At 45.8% G+C, this 13,041-nt stretch overlaps 1 protein-coding gene and 8 non-coding genes across 9 annotated transcripts; all 9 read right to left on the reverse strand.

Annotated features, from left to right (window-relative positions):
- Positions 1–3,116: 3,116 nt before the first annotated feature.
- TRNAR-UCG (transfer RNA arginine (anticodon UCG)) lies at positions 3,117–3,189 on the reverse strand. Its single transcript has one exon. It is a non-coding gene; the product is annotated as a tRNA-Arg (tRNA).
- Positions 3,190–3,259: 70 nt separating this feature from the next.
- Positions 3,260–3,332, reverse strand: TRNAR-UCG (transfer RNA arginine (anticodon UCG)). Its single transcript has one exon. It is a non-coding gene; the product is annotated as a tRNA-Arg (tRNA).
- A 70-nt stretch (positions 3,333–3,402) lies between these two features.
- TRNAR-UCG (transfer RNA arginine (anticodon UCG)) lies at positions 3,403–3,475 on the reverse strand. The gene has a single exon. It is a non-coding gene; the product is annotated as a tRNA-Arg (tRNA).
- A 70-nt stretch (positions 3,476–3,545) lies between these two features.
- TRNAR-UCG (transfer RNA arginine (anticodon UCG)) lies at positions 3,546–3,618 on the reverse strand. The gene has a single exon. It is a non-coding gene; the product is annotated as a tRNA-Arg (tRNA).
- A 70-nt stretch (positions 3,619–3,688) lies between these two features.
- Positions 3,689–3,761, reverse strand: TRNAR-UCG (transfer RNA arginine (anticodon UCG)). The gene has a single exon. It is a non-coding gene; the product is annotated as a tRNA-Arg (tRNA).
- Positions 3,762–3,831: 70 nt separating this feature from the next.
- Positions 3,832–3,904, reverse strand: TRNAR-UCG (transfer RNA arginine (anticodon UCG)). Its single transcript has one exon. It is a non-coding gene; the product is annotated as a tRNA-Arg (tRNA).
- Positions 3,905–6,620: 2,716 nt separating this feature from the next.
- LOC135910471 (uncharacterized) lies at positions 6,621–8,811 on the reverse strand. The gene has a single exon (XM_065442503.2). It carries the CDS (start codon positions 8,809–8,811, stop codon positions 7,621–7,623), a length of 1,191 nt encoding a protein of 396 aa, XP_065298575.2. The 3' UTR covers positions 6,621–7,620.
- A 410-nt stretch (positions 8,812–9,221) lies between these two features.
- On the reverse strand, positions 9,222–9,294 carry TRNAR-UCG (transfer RNA arginine (anticodon UCG)). The gene has a single exon. It is a non-coding gene; the product is annotated as a tRNA-Arg (tRNA).
- Positions 9,295–9,364: 70 nt separating this feature from the next.
- TRNAR-UCG (transfer RNA arginine (anticodon UCG)) lies at positions 9,365–9,437 on the reverse strand. The gene has a single exon. It is a non-coding gene; the product is annotated as a tRNA-Arg (tRNA).
- Positions 9,438–13,041: the final 3,604 nt, after the last annotated feature.

Genomic DNA, 13,041 nt, shown 5'->3' on the forward strand with positions numbered 1-13,041 from the left:
TGTATAACCATTCTTAAGAAGGTGTCAAATCCGGTTACAGCACCACACATGTTCTCACCAGAGGACACTGTTTCTTGGGAGTAGCCTCTGCAATCGGACCTGTATAACCGTTCTTAAGAAGGTGTCATTTTGATCATGAAAGAAAATAAAACGTGATACCACTTGACGTAAAAACAAATGGACTAGTCCAAGGCCTCCACTCTTCACTGAAAGAAACAGGTTTGTTCTCGTTTTTTCCCAGGTCGAAGTCCAAAGAAAGACGGCAAATATACGATGCAATTTTTGAATAGAGGTCCGCGAATCACACAGCACATTCATGAGGTACCATATTTTTGAAATTAGAAAAACATTGCAGACAAAGGCACGTGAGAAAATTGACAGACTCCTTCCCTGCCATGCTCCCGCTTTCTCTCTCGCCCTTGACATCTCTTCGTTCCAAAGTGGGCTGGGATCGCGATAACATTCTAGGGGCTATACCTTGGCATGGGAGACCATTGCAGCCGTGAGAAAAATTGCGGTGTAATATCCCATTTACCGTGCCAAAATCCAGAAATTTTCCCAGTTTACATGACATCCAGTCTGGTTACAAAACCTTTCCAGAGTGTTTGTAACTTCACAAATGCTTTCTCTGTTCGTGCAAAATACCGCTATGTCGTCCGCATACGCAAGAAGTTTCACCTCAGCAGATTGCAGCTTGAAACCCGTGACATAGTCACTGTTGATAATGGCCAGACATAAAGCCTCTAGATACGCTGCAAAAAGCAGGGGAGAGAGCGGACAACCTTGCCTCACCGAAGAACGCACTGTGAGGCGCTCAGTAAGGTCACCATTAACTATAATGCGTGTCATACAATTTGCGTACGCCATTTTTACTCCTTCTACTATTACACTACCCAGGTTAGCGTGCTCTAGGATGGAGAAAAGAATGTCATGTGAAACGCGGTCGAACGCTTTAGCCAAGTCCAGCTGTATCATAGCTACCTGGCTTCCAAGCGCGTCAACACATTCCAATACGGTTCTGGCCACATGTATATTTGTAGCAATGCTGTGTCCTCTGATGCCACAGGTTTGGTGCGGCCCTACTAATTTGTTGATTACACTCTGAAGTCGTCTGGCTAGTACTTTCATGTACACCTTGTAGTCGACATTAGTGAGGCTGATAGGTCTGTAAGAACCCACTAACATTCGTTTCACCGCATCATCAGACTTGGGAATAAGTACAATGTGTGAAATACCAAAGGACAGTGGAACGTTTTTGCGTTTATAGGCTTCTGTTATCACTTGTAACAGGAACTGAGAAACATCATGTTTAAAGGTTTTATACAAGGCAGCGTTCAGCCCATCTGGCCCCGGCGCTTTTCCAGACGGAAGATCATCTATTGCTTTCTCTATCTCTTCCAAAGTAATAGGCAATTCAAGACGCTCTTTTACATCATTGTCGAGTGTTGGCATTAGTCGGAGGAAATCCCCTTCAAACCCTTGCGCATGCTCGCGCCTATTGCCGAAAAGTTCAGCAAAGTATTCCGTAATAGCGCGCTTAATCTCACTAGGGTCGCTTGTAATGTGCCCCTCGTATCTTACTTGCCTGATTTCCTTCTGGCAAGCGTACCGCTTTTCATCTGATAGCGCCCGCTTTGTAGGCGCTTCGCCTGCCCACAAGTTATCGCTCCTTGAGCGTATTATTGCTGCTCTATACTTGTCAGTGTCAATTGTTTCGATCTGACTCTTCAGGTCTTTTATTTCTTTACTAAAATTTCCTGGCTTATTGGTTTCCATCCTAACCAAGCACTCAAGTTGTTCGCGAAGTTCCCTTTCTTTTCCTTTCTGTTTATACCGAATTGCGCTACTTTTTCCTATAGCTTTAAGCTTCACTCGTTCTTTGAAACTTTCCCATTCAACGGCAAAGCAGTCCACTTGCTCAGCTAGTACACCATCAAGATCACTTTTAATTTCCTTGACAAATCCTTCATCGTCTAAAATTTTCTCATTTAGTTTCCAAAGGTACCAATTAAAGCGTGATTTCCTTCCCTTCATTCCAAAAGTCGCGCTTACAAGGCAATGATCACTAAACGACACAGGTTTTACATCATAGGCTGTGCATAGTGGCACGACATCAGCAGAAACATACAGTCTATCTAATCTTGCGTGACTGTCGCGTTGAAAGTGTGTGTAATCAGGCCGTGTTCCAGCCGAAAACACACTTCCAACGTCCTCCAATAAATAATCGTGCACAAATTGAGTCAACAGTTCCGCGCTCTTGTCCCTCACTGGTCTACACTTCACTCGGTCAGTAGCAGCACATACACAGTTGAAGTCGCCCAATACAAGCAACACCTTGTCACAATTCAAGTACGGCTCAATGGAATCAAAAAAAACATTTACGTTCACTTTCAACATTGGGGGCATAAACACATACAACGCGCCAGTGTAGGTTTAAAAAAGAAAAATCAACAACCAAGAGGCGGCCACATTCACATGCAAATGCAGACTCCATACTTATACCTAATGTGTTGCGAATGAAGATAAGGCAACCACCCGATGTCCCAACGGAGTGACACACACACACTTCAAAGTTGGCGCGGAAAGGGGGCACCATGCGGTCAGCATGTTCTTGTGACGCTATCTTTGATTCTTGCACAGCTATTAGGTCAAGGTCATTATCAATAAGCAGGCGATTAAGCTGACATTGCCGCCTTCGTGCTCCCAGTCCTCTAACATTCAAAGTTGCTACACGCAATGGGGTTGTTAGCTCAACTACCATACGTTTACGTAATAAAAAGGGGCGCGCTCCGCATGGTGCCTACCTCTGTCGGCCATGTGATTTTCCCGACTGGTGTTCCGCAATGATGTACGGGGGGTCTGTCTGGCCACCCAAAGGGTTGATTGGTGCTTGTCTCGAAGTGGTCTGAGGCACCTCCTCGTCGCATCCTCCACTTTGCATGCGCGCAAACTCGAAAAGTCAGCCAAAAACACCGTGTCGGTCGATACACAACCGACGCTGACATTCCACAGAACACGGGAAAAAAATTGCGGAGGCCACGCGGACAAGTGTGCACCGGCAGTGCACAAAAGCTTGATATGTATTCTTCAAAGTGTAATTAAAAATATTCAAAGAACGTCCGCGACAGGACTCGAACCTGCAATCTTCTGATTCGAAGTCAGACGCCTTATCCATTAGGCCACGCCGACTAGCGTGCACCAGCAGTGCACAACAGTTTAATATGCATTCTTCACAGTGTAATTAAAAATATTCAAAGAACGTCCGCGACAGGACTCGAACCTGCAATCTTCTGATCCGAAGTCAGACGCCTTATCCATTAGGCCACGCGGACAATCGTGCACCGGGAGTGCACAACAGTTTAATATGTATTCTTCAAATTGTAATTAAAAATATATAACGAACGTCCGCGACGGGACTCGAACCTGCAATCTTCTGACTCGAAGTCAGACGCCTTATCCATTAGGCCACGCGGACAAGTGTGCTCCGGCAGTGCACAAAAGCTTGATATGTATTCTTCAAATTGTAATTAAAAATATTCAAAGAACGTCCGCGACAGGACTCGAACCTGCAATCTTCGGATTCGAAGTCAGACGCCTTATCCATTAGGCCACGCGGACAAGCGTGCACCAGCAGTGCACAACAGTTTAATATGTATTCTTCAAATTGTAATTAAAAATATTCAAAGAACGTCCGCGACAGGACTCGAACCTGCAATCTTCTGATTCGAAGTCAGACGCCTCATCCATTAGGCCACGCGGACAAGCGTGCACCAGCAGTGCACAACAGTTTAATATGTATTCTTCAAATTGTAATTAAAAATATTCAAAGAACGTCCGCGACAGGACTCGAACCTGCAATCTTCGGATTCGAAGTCAGACGCCTTATCCATTAGGCCACGCGGACTTTTTTTTTTTTTTTTATTACCTTTCTCAGGAATGAAACAAAGCGATACAATCACAAATGCACACTACATAAGGTAATTAAAAACGCTTGCCCGCTTTGGGTAAGCGTGGGTATTTAAAGCGCTTCAGGTTTACAAGAGCATCTAATACAGGTATCCATGCTGGTGGATCAATCTGTGCTTTATACAGCTCACGAATAAACGCAATACTTTCTTTGAAGTACTCTCTGGCTGGCTGTGCGTTCATATCTGCATGATACACTGCCATTCTCGTTTTCCAGATGCTGTGAAGACATAAAGCCATAAACATGTCATGCGGCACTCCTTCGTCATTATCGGTTGGGAGGAAGCGGATGCCATATGGGGTAATCGGTAGCTCTTTTTTTTAAGTTCGTTGCAGTATGTCCCATAAGAAGGTGGCATCTATGCAATCAAGAAAAATATGGTCGATAGTTTCTGGTTGCTTGCACAATAAGCAGTTTATCGTCCAAGGCACGAAGATACCCTTCTGCTCTAACCACGGTTTAACGGGCAGAGTTCCGGTGTGCAAGTGAAAGAAAAACGTTTTCACCGTGGACCGTACTGGCATCCGCTTCACCCTTTTCAGTACGTCTTTGCCTGCTCCTATTGACAACATGGTGCGATACAGTGGTTCTGGCATACATACATCAACAACATCTTTGTACAGTTTCTTTCGTGTGACATTGCTTAGATACTGTAATGAGAACCGTGCTGCGAGGAACTCGTAAGACCAGACGACTTCTCGCAGGAAGCCTCGTACTTTCGGCCCATCAACCCGATCAGACGACACAATAAACGCTGGCATAGCGTCACACAATCGCATTTGAATCACAGTACGTAGGAAAGCATTGCTTTGCTCTCGTATAAAGAGAAATCTGGACACTACCTGTTTTAGAAACAAATGCGCCAAGCCCAGTCCGCCACTTTTCACTGACCGGAATAAATTTGTGCGGCTTGTACGTTCCCAAGTTGATCCCCATATATACACTGCTAGCACTCTGTGGAGTCTTTGAATGCTTGCTCTCGTCGCACACAGTACTTGCAGAACGTACCAAATCTTGGCTACAAGAAAAAGGTTACATACTGTTGACCTTGCAAATATAGATAAGTCTCTCCCTCCAAATTTGGTCGATTTTTCTTTTATTTGTTCCGCTTCATTTCTCCAATAATCACTAGTGTCTTTGTAGTGATTTAAAGGAACCCCGAGGTATTTCGTTGGCGAAACCGTCCACTGCATGCTTTCAAAGACGTCCGGGGTATCGTCCCAATCCCCATGCCAAAAGCCCAAAGATTTGCTCCAGTTGATAACGCTTCCGGTCACTTTACAAAAACTCCTCGCCACACTGATGGCATTCCTGACACTGTCTTGGTCAGAACAGAAAACTGCAATATCGTCAGCGTACGTAAGTAGCTTAACCTCGCTTGTGCTCAACCTAAAACCTTTTATTGCACTCGATGACATGATTTTCAAACAGAAAGGCTCCAGGTACAGCGCGAACAGTAACGGAGACAAAGGGCATCCTTGCCTAACAGAGGACTTTATCTGGAAACTGGCAGTTAATGATTTATTAATTTTAATCCTGCTAGAAATGTCTGCGTAGCACATTTCTATACCTTCTGATAGGACCTTCCCGACATTGATGTGTTCTAGAATGTTGAAAAGGACTTTATGCACAACTCTGTCGAATGCCTTCTCTAAATCCAGTTGTACCATGGCGACCCTCCCGCAGTACGCATCACAGCACTCCAGGACGGTTCTAGCCACGTGTATGTTTGTTACAATGGACCTTCCTTTTATGCCGCAAGTCTGATGCGGCCCCACAAGCCTGGTTATAACACTTTGCAGTCTCCTGCCCAAAACTTTAGCGAATATCTTGTAGTCCGTGTTCGTTAGGGATATCGGTCGATAGGCTCGTACAGAGAGCAAGGCAGCTGGATCCTCTGTTTTTGGAAAAAGTACAACATGGCTCTGCGTGAAAGAAGGAGGCAACTTCTTTGTTCTGTATGCCTCCTTTATTACGTTATGCAGGACAACTGCTATCTCCGTTTTAAAAGCCTTGTAGAATTCTGAGCCAAAACCATCAGGGCCTGGCGATTTCCCTGTACTCAATTCATCGATTGCCCCCTCAAGCTCTGTAACGCTGATTGGGGCTTCGAGATTCGTTTTAACTTCTGCTTCAAGTTTTGGCATGTGTATCAAGAAATCGCTTTGAAAACCTTCCACAATCTGTGGTTCGTGGCCTACTAAATCACGATAATAATCAACAAATGCGCGACGTATCAGTTCCTCGTCTTGCACAACTTCATCTCTGTACATTATCGCTTTTATTTCGTTGCGCGACGCATAGCTTTTTTCATCTGATAGAGCGCGTTTGGTGGGGGTTTCACCCATATACATTTTTTCCGCACGTGCTCGTACAACTGCACCCCTGTACTTTTCTGTATTAATAATTTCTAGTTTGTTTTTAATTTCTTTAATTTCTCTGGCAAAGTTACCCGGAGCTGTAGCTTCTGCATTTAAATAAAAATCAAGCTGGCTTTGGAGCTCAGTTTCTTCTTTGTTTTGCTTCCTCCGCAATGCCCCGGCTCTTTCGACGGCTGAGATTTTTGCGTTTTCCTTAAAATGTTCCCATGCCTCCGCATAACACTCCGGTTCATGTGCTAGTAGGTCTCCAATTTTTCCTTTTGTTTCCTTCATATATACCTCATCATTGAGGAGTTTAACATTGAATTTCCACAGCTGCCAGTTAAATTTCGCCGGTTTCCTCGGACCTAGCGCACACACAACCAAACTATGGTCGCTAAAGAAAACGTTTTTAACGTCATACTTATTGCAGACCGGTGCCAAATCTGCCGAAACATAAATACGATCTAATCTAGCGTGGCTGTCCCCCTGGTAGTGGGTAAACCGAGGCAATGTGCCATTTGACAGGAAGCACCCTACATCTTCTAACAGGTGACCTTCAGTCAGCGCATTTAGTACCGACACACTCGCATCTCGTATCGGTGCATCTCTTGTCCTGTCTTCTACTCTGGTTACGCAATTAAAGTCCCCCATCATTATAATTGCTCTGTCACAATTCAGATAATGTTCAACACTTTCGAAAAACAATCGGCGCTCACTGGATGCATTTGGAGCATGTAAACAAACTATTCGGACCTTCTGGGCTTGCAACGTTATGTCGCATACAATAAGTCGTCCAGTGTCACACGCGTACACACTATCTACAGATATGCCTGTGGTGTGCTTCAGAAACAGCGCACAACCACCGGCTGTACCTACTGCATGCGCAACGCATACATTGTAGTACGCCCTAAAAGGTTCAACCATGCGGTTTGTTCCTTCCTGACTTTCGATCTTCGTTTCCTGTATGGCAATTACGTCCAAGTCATTTTCCATAAAAAGTCGACTCAGTTGGTATTGCTTTCTCCGTGTCGACAGGCCCCGCACGTTAAGAGTGCCTACATAAAGAGGCGTTCGGAAAGTAACAGCCATTTTTGTTTTTATAAACACAAACCGCATAGTATCCCTTGCTTATCACAAGACGGCAAAACACTCACATTTTTATAGAAAATCCTAGTCGTTCCAGCCATTTTGATTAGAATTTAGATCTCGCCGTGACGACGTCAACACACTGTCTTTCCGGTCCCTTCCGCTGATAGTGTCCGGTTGGAAAAAAGAAGGCTCGACACCTTGTCACGTCGCCGGCGGGGCCGGCGGTTTCCGCTCGGGCCGTGGCTCGAGCGGTATTTTCGGTGCGGGTTTAAATGTAGTCCTTCGATGGGGTGTCGTTTTCACAGGCGGCTCATCCGTTGCGTTCTGGTCGGTCTTGTGCCCTTCCTTGCCATCCTCATGGAGTCGTTTTGGTGCAGGGCTGCTGGTACTTGCCATAATGACGTCCGTTGTCTCAGGGCTCTGCTCGACACTCGCGTCAGGTGCAATGTGTTGGCTCGTTGGAGCGCCCATCGCCAGTGTCTCTACAGCCTCTGTTGAAGCGATGGCTGTGTCTTCCGCAATAATGACTGCAGCCTTTTGCTTCACATGTGACACGTTTGCTGCACCAATAGTTCGCGAGCTGTCTGCCTCGGGGGTAGTTTCGGCCGCGTCTGCCTCGTCCATTAGATGTTCCGTCGACAGTTCATCGCTTGCTTTGACTCCGGCCACGTTTGCGTAGGTTCGCACGCAGACGCTTTCATCGTGGCCATATCGCCGACATTTGGCACAACGCGGTACCCGACAGTCGCGCCTGATATGGCCTGTGGCATGGCACCTCAAGCATAGCGGTGGGCGTCCCGGCGCAACGAGTAGAGCCATGATTCCTGCAACCCGCAACTGATGGGGTAAATCTTCTAGAGTTACACCAGGCTTGAGCTTTAGACCAACCGTGCGCGTAGACGAGCCTTTGTCAGCTATTCCGTGCACTCGCCAGCGCTCCTTGTAGATATCACTTGTTTTCCCGTACGGTGCTAGAGCAGAGCGCACTTCTTCGTCCGGAACATTATGTAGCACCCAGTAAAGCTTGATGCGCACTTCTTGATTTTCGGGGTCAACCACAAGGCACCGTTTCTCCTTGACCAGAACTTCCCCAATTCCTACCATCTTCTTCGTAGCTTCTGCACTTTTAAAAGTGACGGCCCAAACATGGTTCATCTGGAACGCCCCCAAAGCTATCACTTCAGGAAGCACTCCGAGATGAACCAACGCGTCCCGAAAGTCTTCTACACGGTAAGGCCTGGCTTTCAAATCCCCGTGAAGAAAAACAGTATTCGCTACAGACGCACCTGTTGGCAGCGACGGCAAAATAACTTGATAGTCCAGGGCTTCATCAGCAAAAAACCTGTTTCCGCGGCCCGACTGGGCCGCTGATACCGCTCCGGCGGAGCACATTCCACACACGTCCGTTGCTATCACGGCCGGAAGTAGAATCCAGGCCACGCGGACAAGCGTGCACCAGCAGTGCACAACAGTTTAATATGTATTCTTCAAATTGTAATTAAAAATATTCAAAGAACTTCCGCGACAGGAATCGAAACTGCAATCTTTTGATCCAAAGTCAGACGCCTTATCCATTAGGCCACGCCGACTAGCGTGCACCAGCAGTGCACAACAGTTTAATATGTATTCTTCAAATTGTAATTAAAAATATTCAAAAAACGTCCGCGACAGGACTCGAACCTCCAATCTTCTGATTCGAAGTCAGACGCCTCATCCATTAGGCCACGCGGACAAGCGTGCACCAGCAGTGCACAACAGTTTAATATGTATTCTTCAAATTGTAATTAAAAATATTCAAAGAACGTCCGCGACAGGACTCGAACCTGCAATCTTCTGATTCGAAGTCAGACGCCTCATCCATTAGGCCACGCGGACAAGCGTGCACCAGCAGTGCACAACAGTTTAATATGTATTCTTCAAATTGTAATTAAAAATATTCAAAGAACGTCCGCGACAGGACTCGAACCTGCAATCTTCGGATTCGAAGTCAGACGCCTTATCCATTAGGCCACGCGGACAAGCGTGCACCAGCAGTGCACAACAGTTTAATATGTATTCTTCAAATTGTAATTAAAAATATTCAAAGAACTTCCGCGACAGGAAACGAACCTGCAATCTTTTGATCCAAAGTCAGACGCCTTATCCATTAGGCCACGCCGACTTTTTTTTTTATTTAATGCCGGTTTTCGACACAATACTCAACATACAAATACTACACACATGTCAGCAATACAAGCTTGCGGGGAAGAAAAAAAGAGAAAAAAAATAGCGATAATGCCGACTGTCCGTATGGGACCATCGTTGTCGAATTAAAATTCCTTCATGGCTGTGAGAGCTTCAAGCCTCGACAGCCAATCCGGTGGACATTCTTGCAATTTCTGTATATCAACGTACCGCGACATGCATTCTCTAAAATATATGTGAACCGGGCGGGCGTCGGCATCGCAATGGTACCCTGCCATGCGAGCCCGCCATATACAGTGGAGTGCATTCAACATAATAAAGTCGTATGGAACTCCCTCTTCATCCTTAATTGGCAGATACCGTATACCTTGGGGGTCTACAGGTAATTCTTTCTTCAGTGTTCGCTTCAAGACGTCCCAGAAGAACACAGCCGCCCAGCAGTGCAAGAACACGTGATCGATGGTTTCGGGCTTCTTGCAGATCAAGCAGTGTGATCCCCACGGCACAAGACAGCCTCGCTCTTCCATAAATGTCTTCACAGAAAGTGTTCCAGTGTGGAGCTTAAAAAAGAAGGTTTTAACCCCTGGTGGCACGTGCATGCGTTTCACCCGTTTAAGGACGTCTTGTCCTGGCCCTCCACTGTATATGGCTCTGTATAAGGGCACTGGGAACACAATGTCGCACACATCATTATACAGTTTTTTCCTTTTCACTTCAAACAGAAAATCATTTGAAAAACGAACTGACAGGAAACGCATGCTGTCGACCACTTCCTTAAGATAACCTCGAAGTTTTCCGGTCATGCTTGCCGTACTAACAACATACGCCGGCAACGCGTCGCTCAACCTGAGTTGACATACGGTGCGCAGAAAAGGATCGCGCACATCTCGAAAAAACAAAAAGCGGTTGACAAGTTGACGAACAAAAAGATGTGCCAGGCCAACACCCCCGTCCTTCACTCTTCTAAACAAATTGGTTCGGCTAGCCCTCTCCCATGCTGATCCCCAGATGAAGACCGCAAAAACTCTGTGCAGCCTTTGCACATTTGCCCTGGAACAATGCAACACTTGCATAACATAATATAACTTCGCTATAAAAAACATATTACAAATTGTTGCCCTTGAAAAAATAGACTGGTTAGTGCTTGTCCATCTGTCCGCTTTTTCTTTCGTTTCATTAGTTCGGTTCCTCCAGTACTCATCGCTGCTTTTGTACCTGTCGAGGGGAACACCCAGATACTTCGTCGGAGTTTTCACCCAGTTGACATTGGCGAAGTATTCCGGTGCCGAAAACCACTCCCCGTGCCACAGCCCGAGGGATTTGCCCCAATTGACTTTGCTGCCCGTGACGTCACAGAAATGTTTAACTACAGCAATTGTTTCAGTCACACTTTGTTCGTCTGTGCAACACACTGCAACGTCATCAGCATACGCTAGCAGCTTCACTTCGGATTCTGCTAATCTAAAACCACGTATATTGTTATTTGCGGTAATGGCCACACACATTGCTTCTATGTATATAGCAAATAACAGAGGACTGAGGGGACAGCCTTGGCGCACTGACCGCATGATTTTAATGGGGGCCCCCAGAGACTTATTAACAATTAACCTTGTAGTGCAGTTCTGGTACGCCAAGGCCACACCCTCAGTGATGATGGTACCTACATTAACATGATCCAATATGGAGAACAAAATAACCTGAGCGACGCAATCGAACGCTTTCTCAAGATCAAGCTGAAGAACTGCAACGCCGCCACCGGTGACGTCACAGCATTCGAGCACACACCGCATTTTATGGATGTTAGAAAAAATTGTTCGCCCTTTGATTCCACAAGTCTGATGGTCTGCAACAATTTCCTTTATGACGCTTTGAAGTCTGGTCGCTAAAATCTTCATAAATATCTTGTAATCCACATTTGTTAGTGATATGGGCCTATAGGATGATACGAATCTTAGTTTATCTAATTTATCGTTCTTCGGAGTTAGAATAGTGTGCGCTTTCCCAAAAGAAGGTGGCAATGATTTCTGCTCGTACGCTTCATTAAATACTTCTACTAATAAAGGGGCCAGTTCTCTTTTCAATGTCTTATATAGGGCGGCGCTGAGTCCATCTGGTCCCGGTGACTTGCCCAAGTTTAAACCGTCGATTGCCTTTTCGACTTCCCTCTCCGTTATTTTCCCTTCTAATCGTTCCTTAGCTTCATCACTCAAACGCGGCATGTGGTGCAGAAAGTTTGCTTTGAAACCCTCTAAATTCGCTTCCTGAAATGCAAAGAGCGACTGATAGTACTGGAAGAAGGCGTGTGCTATGCTCTCGTTGTCGTCAACAACAGCTCCATTCATTAAAAGGTGATCGACATGGTTTCGTCGTCCGTGCGCCTTCTCTAAACCGAGCGCCCTTTTAGTGGGCGTCTCCCCTGCCGCTAGTGCATCTGCTCGTGCTCGCACTATGGCACCTTGATAGCGGTCCTTGTCAAACAGTTCAAGCTTTTCCTTGACGCTCCGCACATCGTCTTTGTACAGACCAGGCTCTTTGCACTCAAGCGTTATCAGCTGCTGAAGTAGTGTTCGCAAACGCTTTTCTTTAGATTCCCTTTCAAATTTGAGGCAGCTTGACCTTTCTAAGGCTTTTATTTTAACTTTTTGTTTAAGACATTCCCACTTTTCTGCTATTGTATCAGCCGTATCTTCGCGTGTTTCATTAACCGCATCCCGTACTGCCTTTACAAAAGATGCATCATTTAATAACAAGTCATTGAGTTTCCATAGATACCAATTAAAAGCATGTTCCCTTTTCCTTATGCCTATGTTACATTTTACCAGGCAGTGATCCGAAAATGACACGGGTACAACGCAATAACCGTGGCATCTTGGAATCATGTCCAACGAAATGTACATGCGATCCAGTCGCGCATGACTACTGCCTTGAAAACGCGTAAATGTCACTTGACGCCCCCCTTCCAGACATTGAAAAACATCATCAAGTTCATTTTCATCAACTAATTTTGACAAAACGTCACTACTTCTATCACGCACACCGGCATTGTTGGCTCGGTCTCTAGCACTCAACACACAATTGAAGTCCCCTAATAACACAACGCGCTTATTACAGCAAACATATTGTGAAAGGTTCGAAAAAAAGAGGACACGCTCGTCTACAGAATTCGGCGCATAAACGCATATGACGCGAAACTCAAAGTCAGAGATCGTAAAGTCACATAAAACAATCCTTCCAGCCAGACAGGACCACACACTTTGAATAAGTAAACCCGGCAGCTTCTTCACCAAAAGAATGCACCCCCCGGAGGTGCCTACCGCATGACTGACCACCACAAAATACCTAGTCGTGAATCGTCGCACCATGCTCCCGGTCTCCTCCTCTCCGTCAACCTTGGTTTCCTGGACGGCTAGTACGTCTATGTCATGGTCCGTTACCAAC

This window comes from Dermacentor albipictus, chromosome 2 (genome assembly GCF_038994185.2).
Source record: "Dermacentor albipictus isolate Rhodes 1998 colony chromosome 2, USDA_Dalb.pri_finalv2, whole genome shotgun sequence".
In the NCBI taxonomy this organism is placed as follows: domain Eukaryota; kingdom Metazoa; phylum Arthropoda; class Arachnida; order Ixodida; family Ixodidae; genus Dermacentor; species Dermacentor albipictus.

Coding starts and splice junctions, on each gene's coding strand:
- LOC135910471 (XM_065442503.2), bottom strand. CDS start 8,811: ATGTGCTCCGCCGGAGCGGTATCAGCGGCCCAGTCGGGCCGCGGAAAC.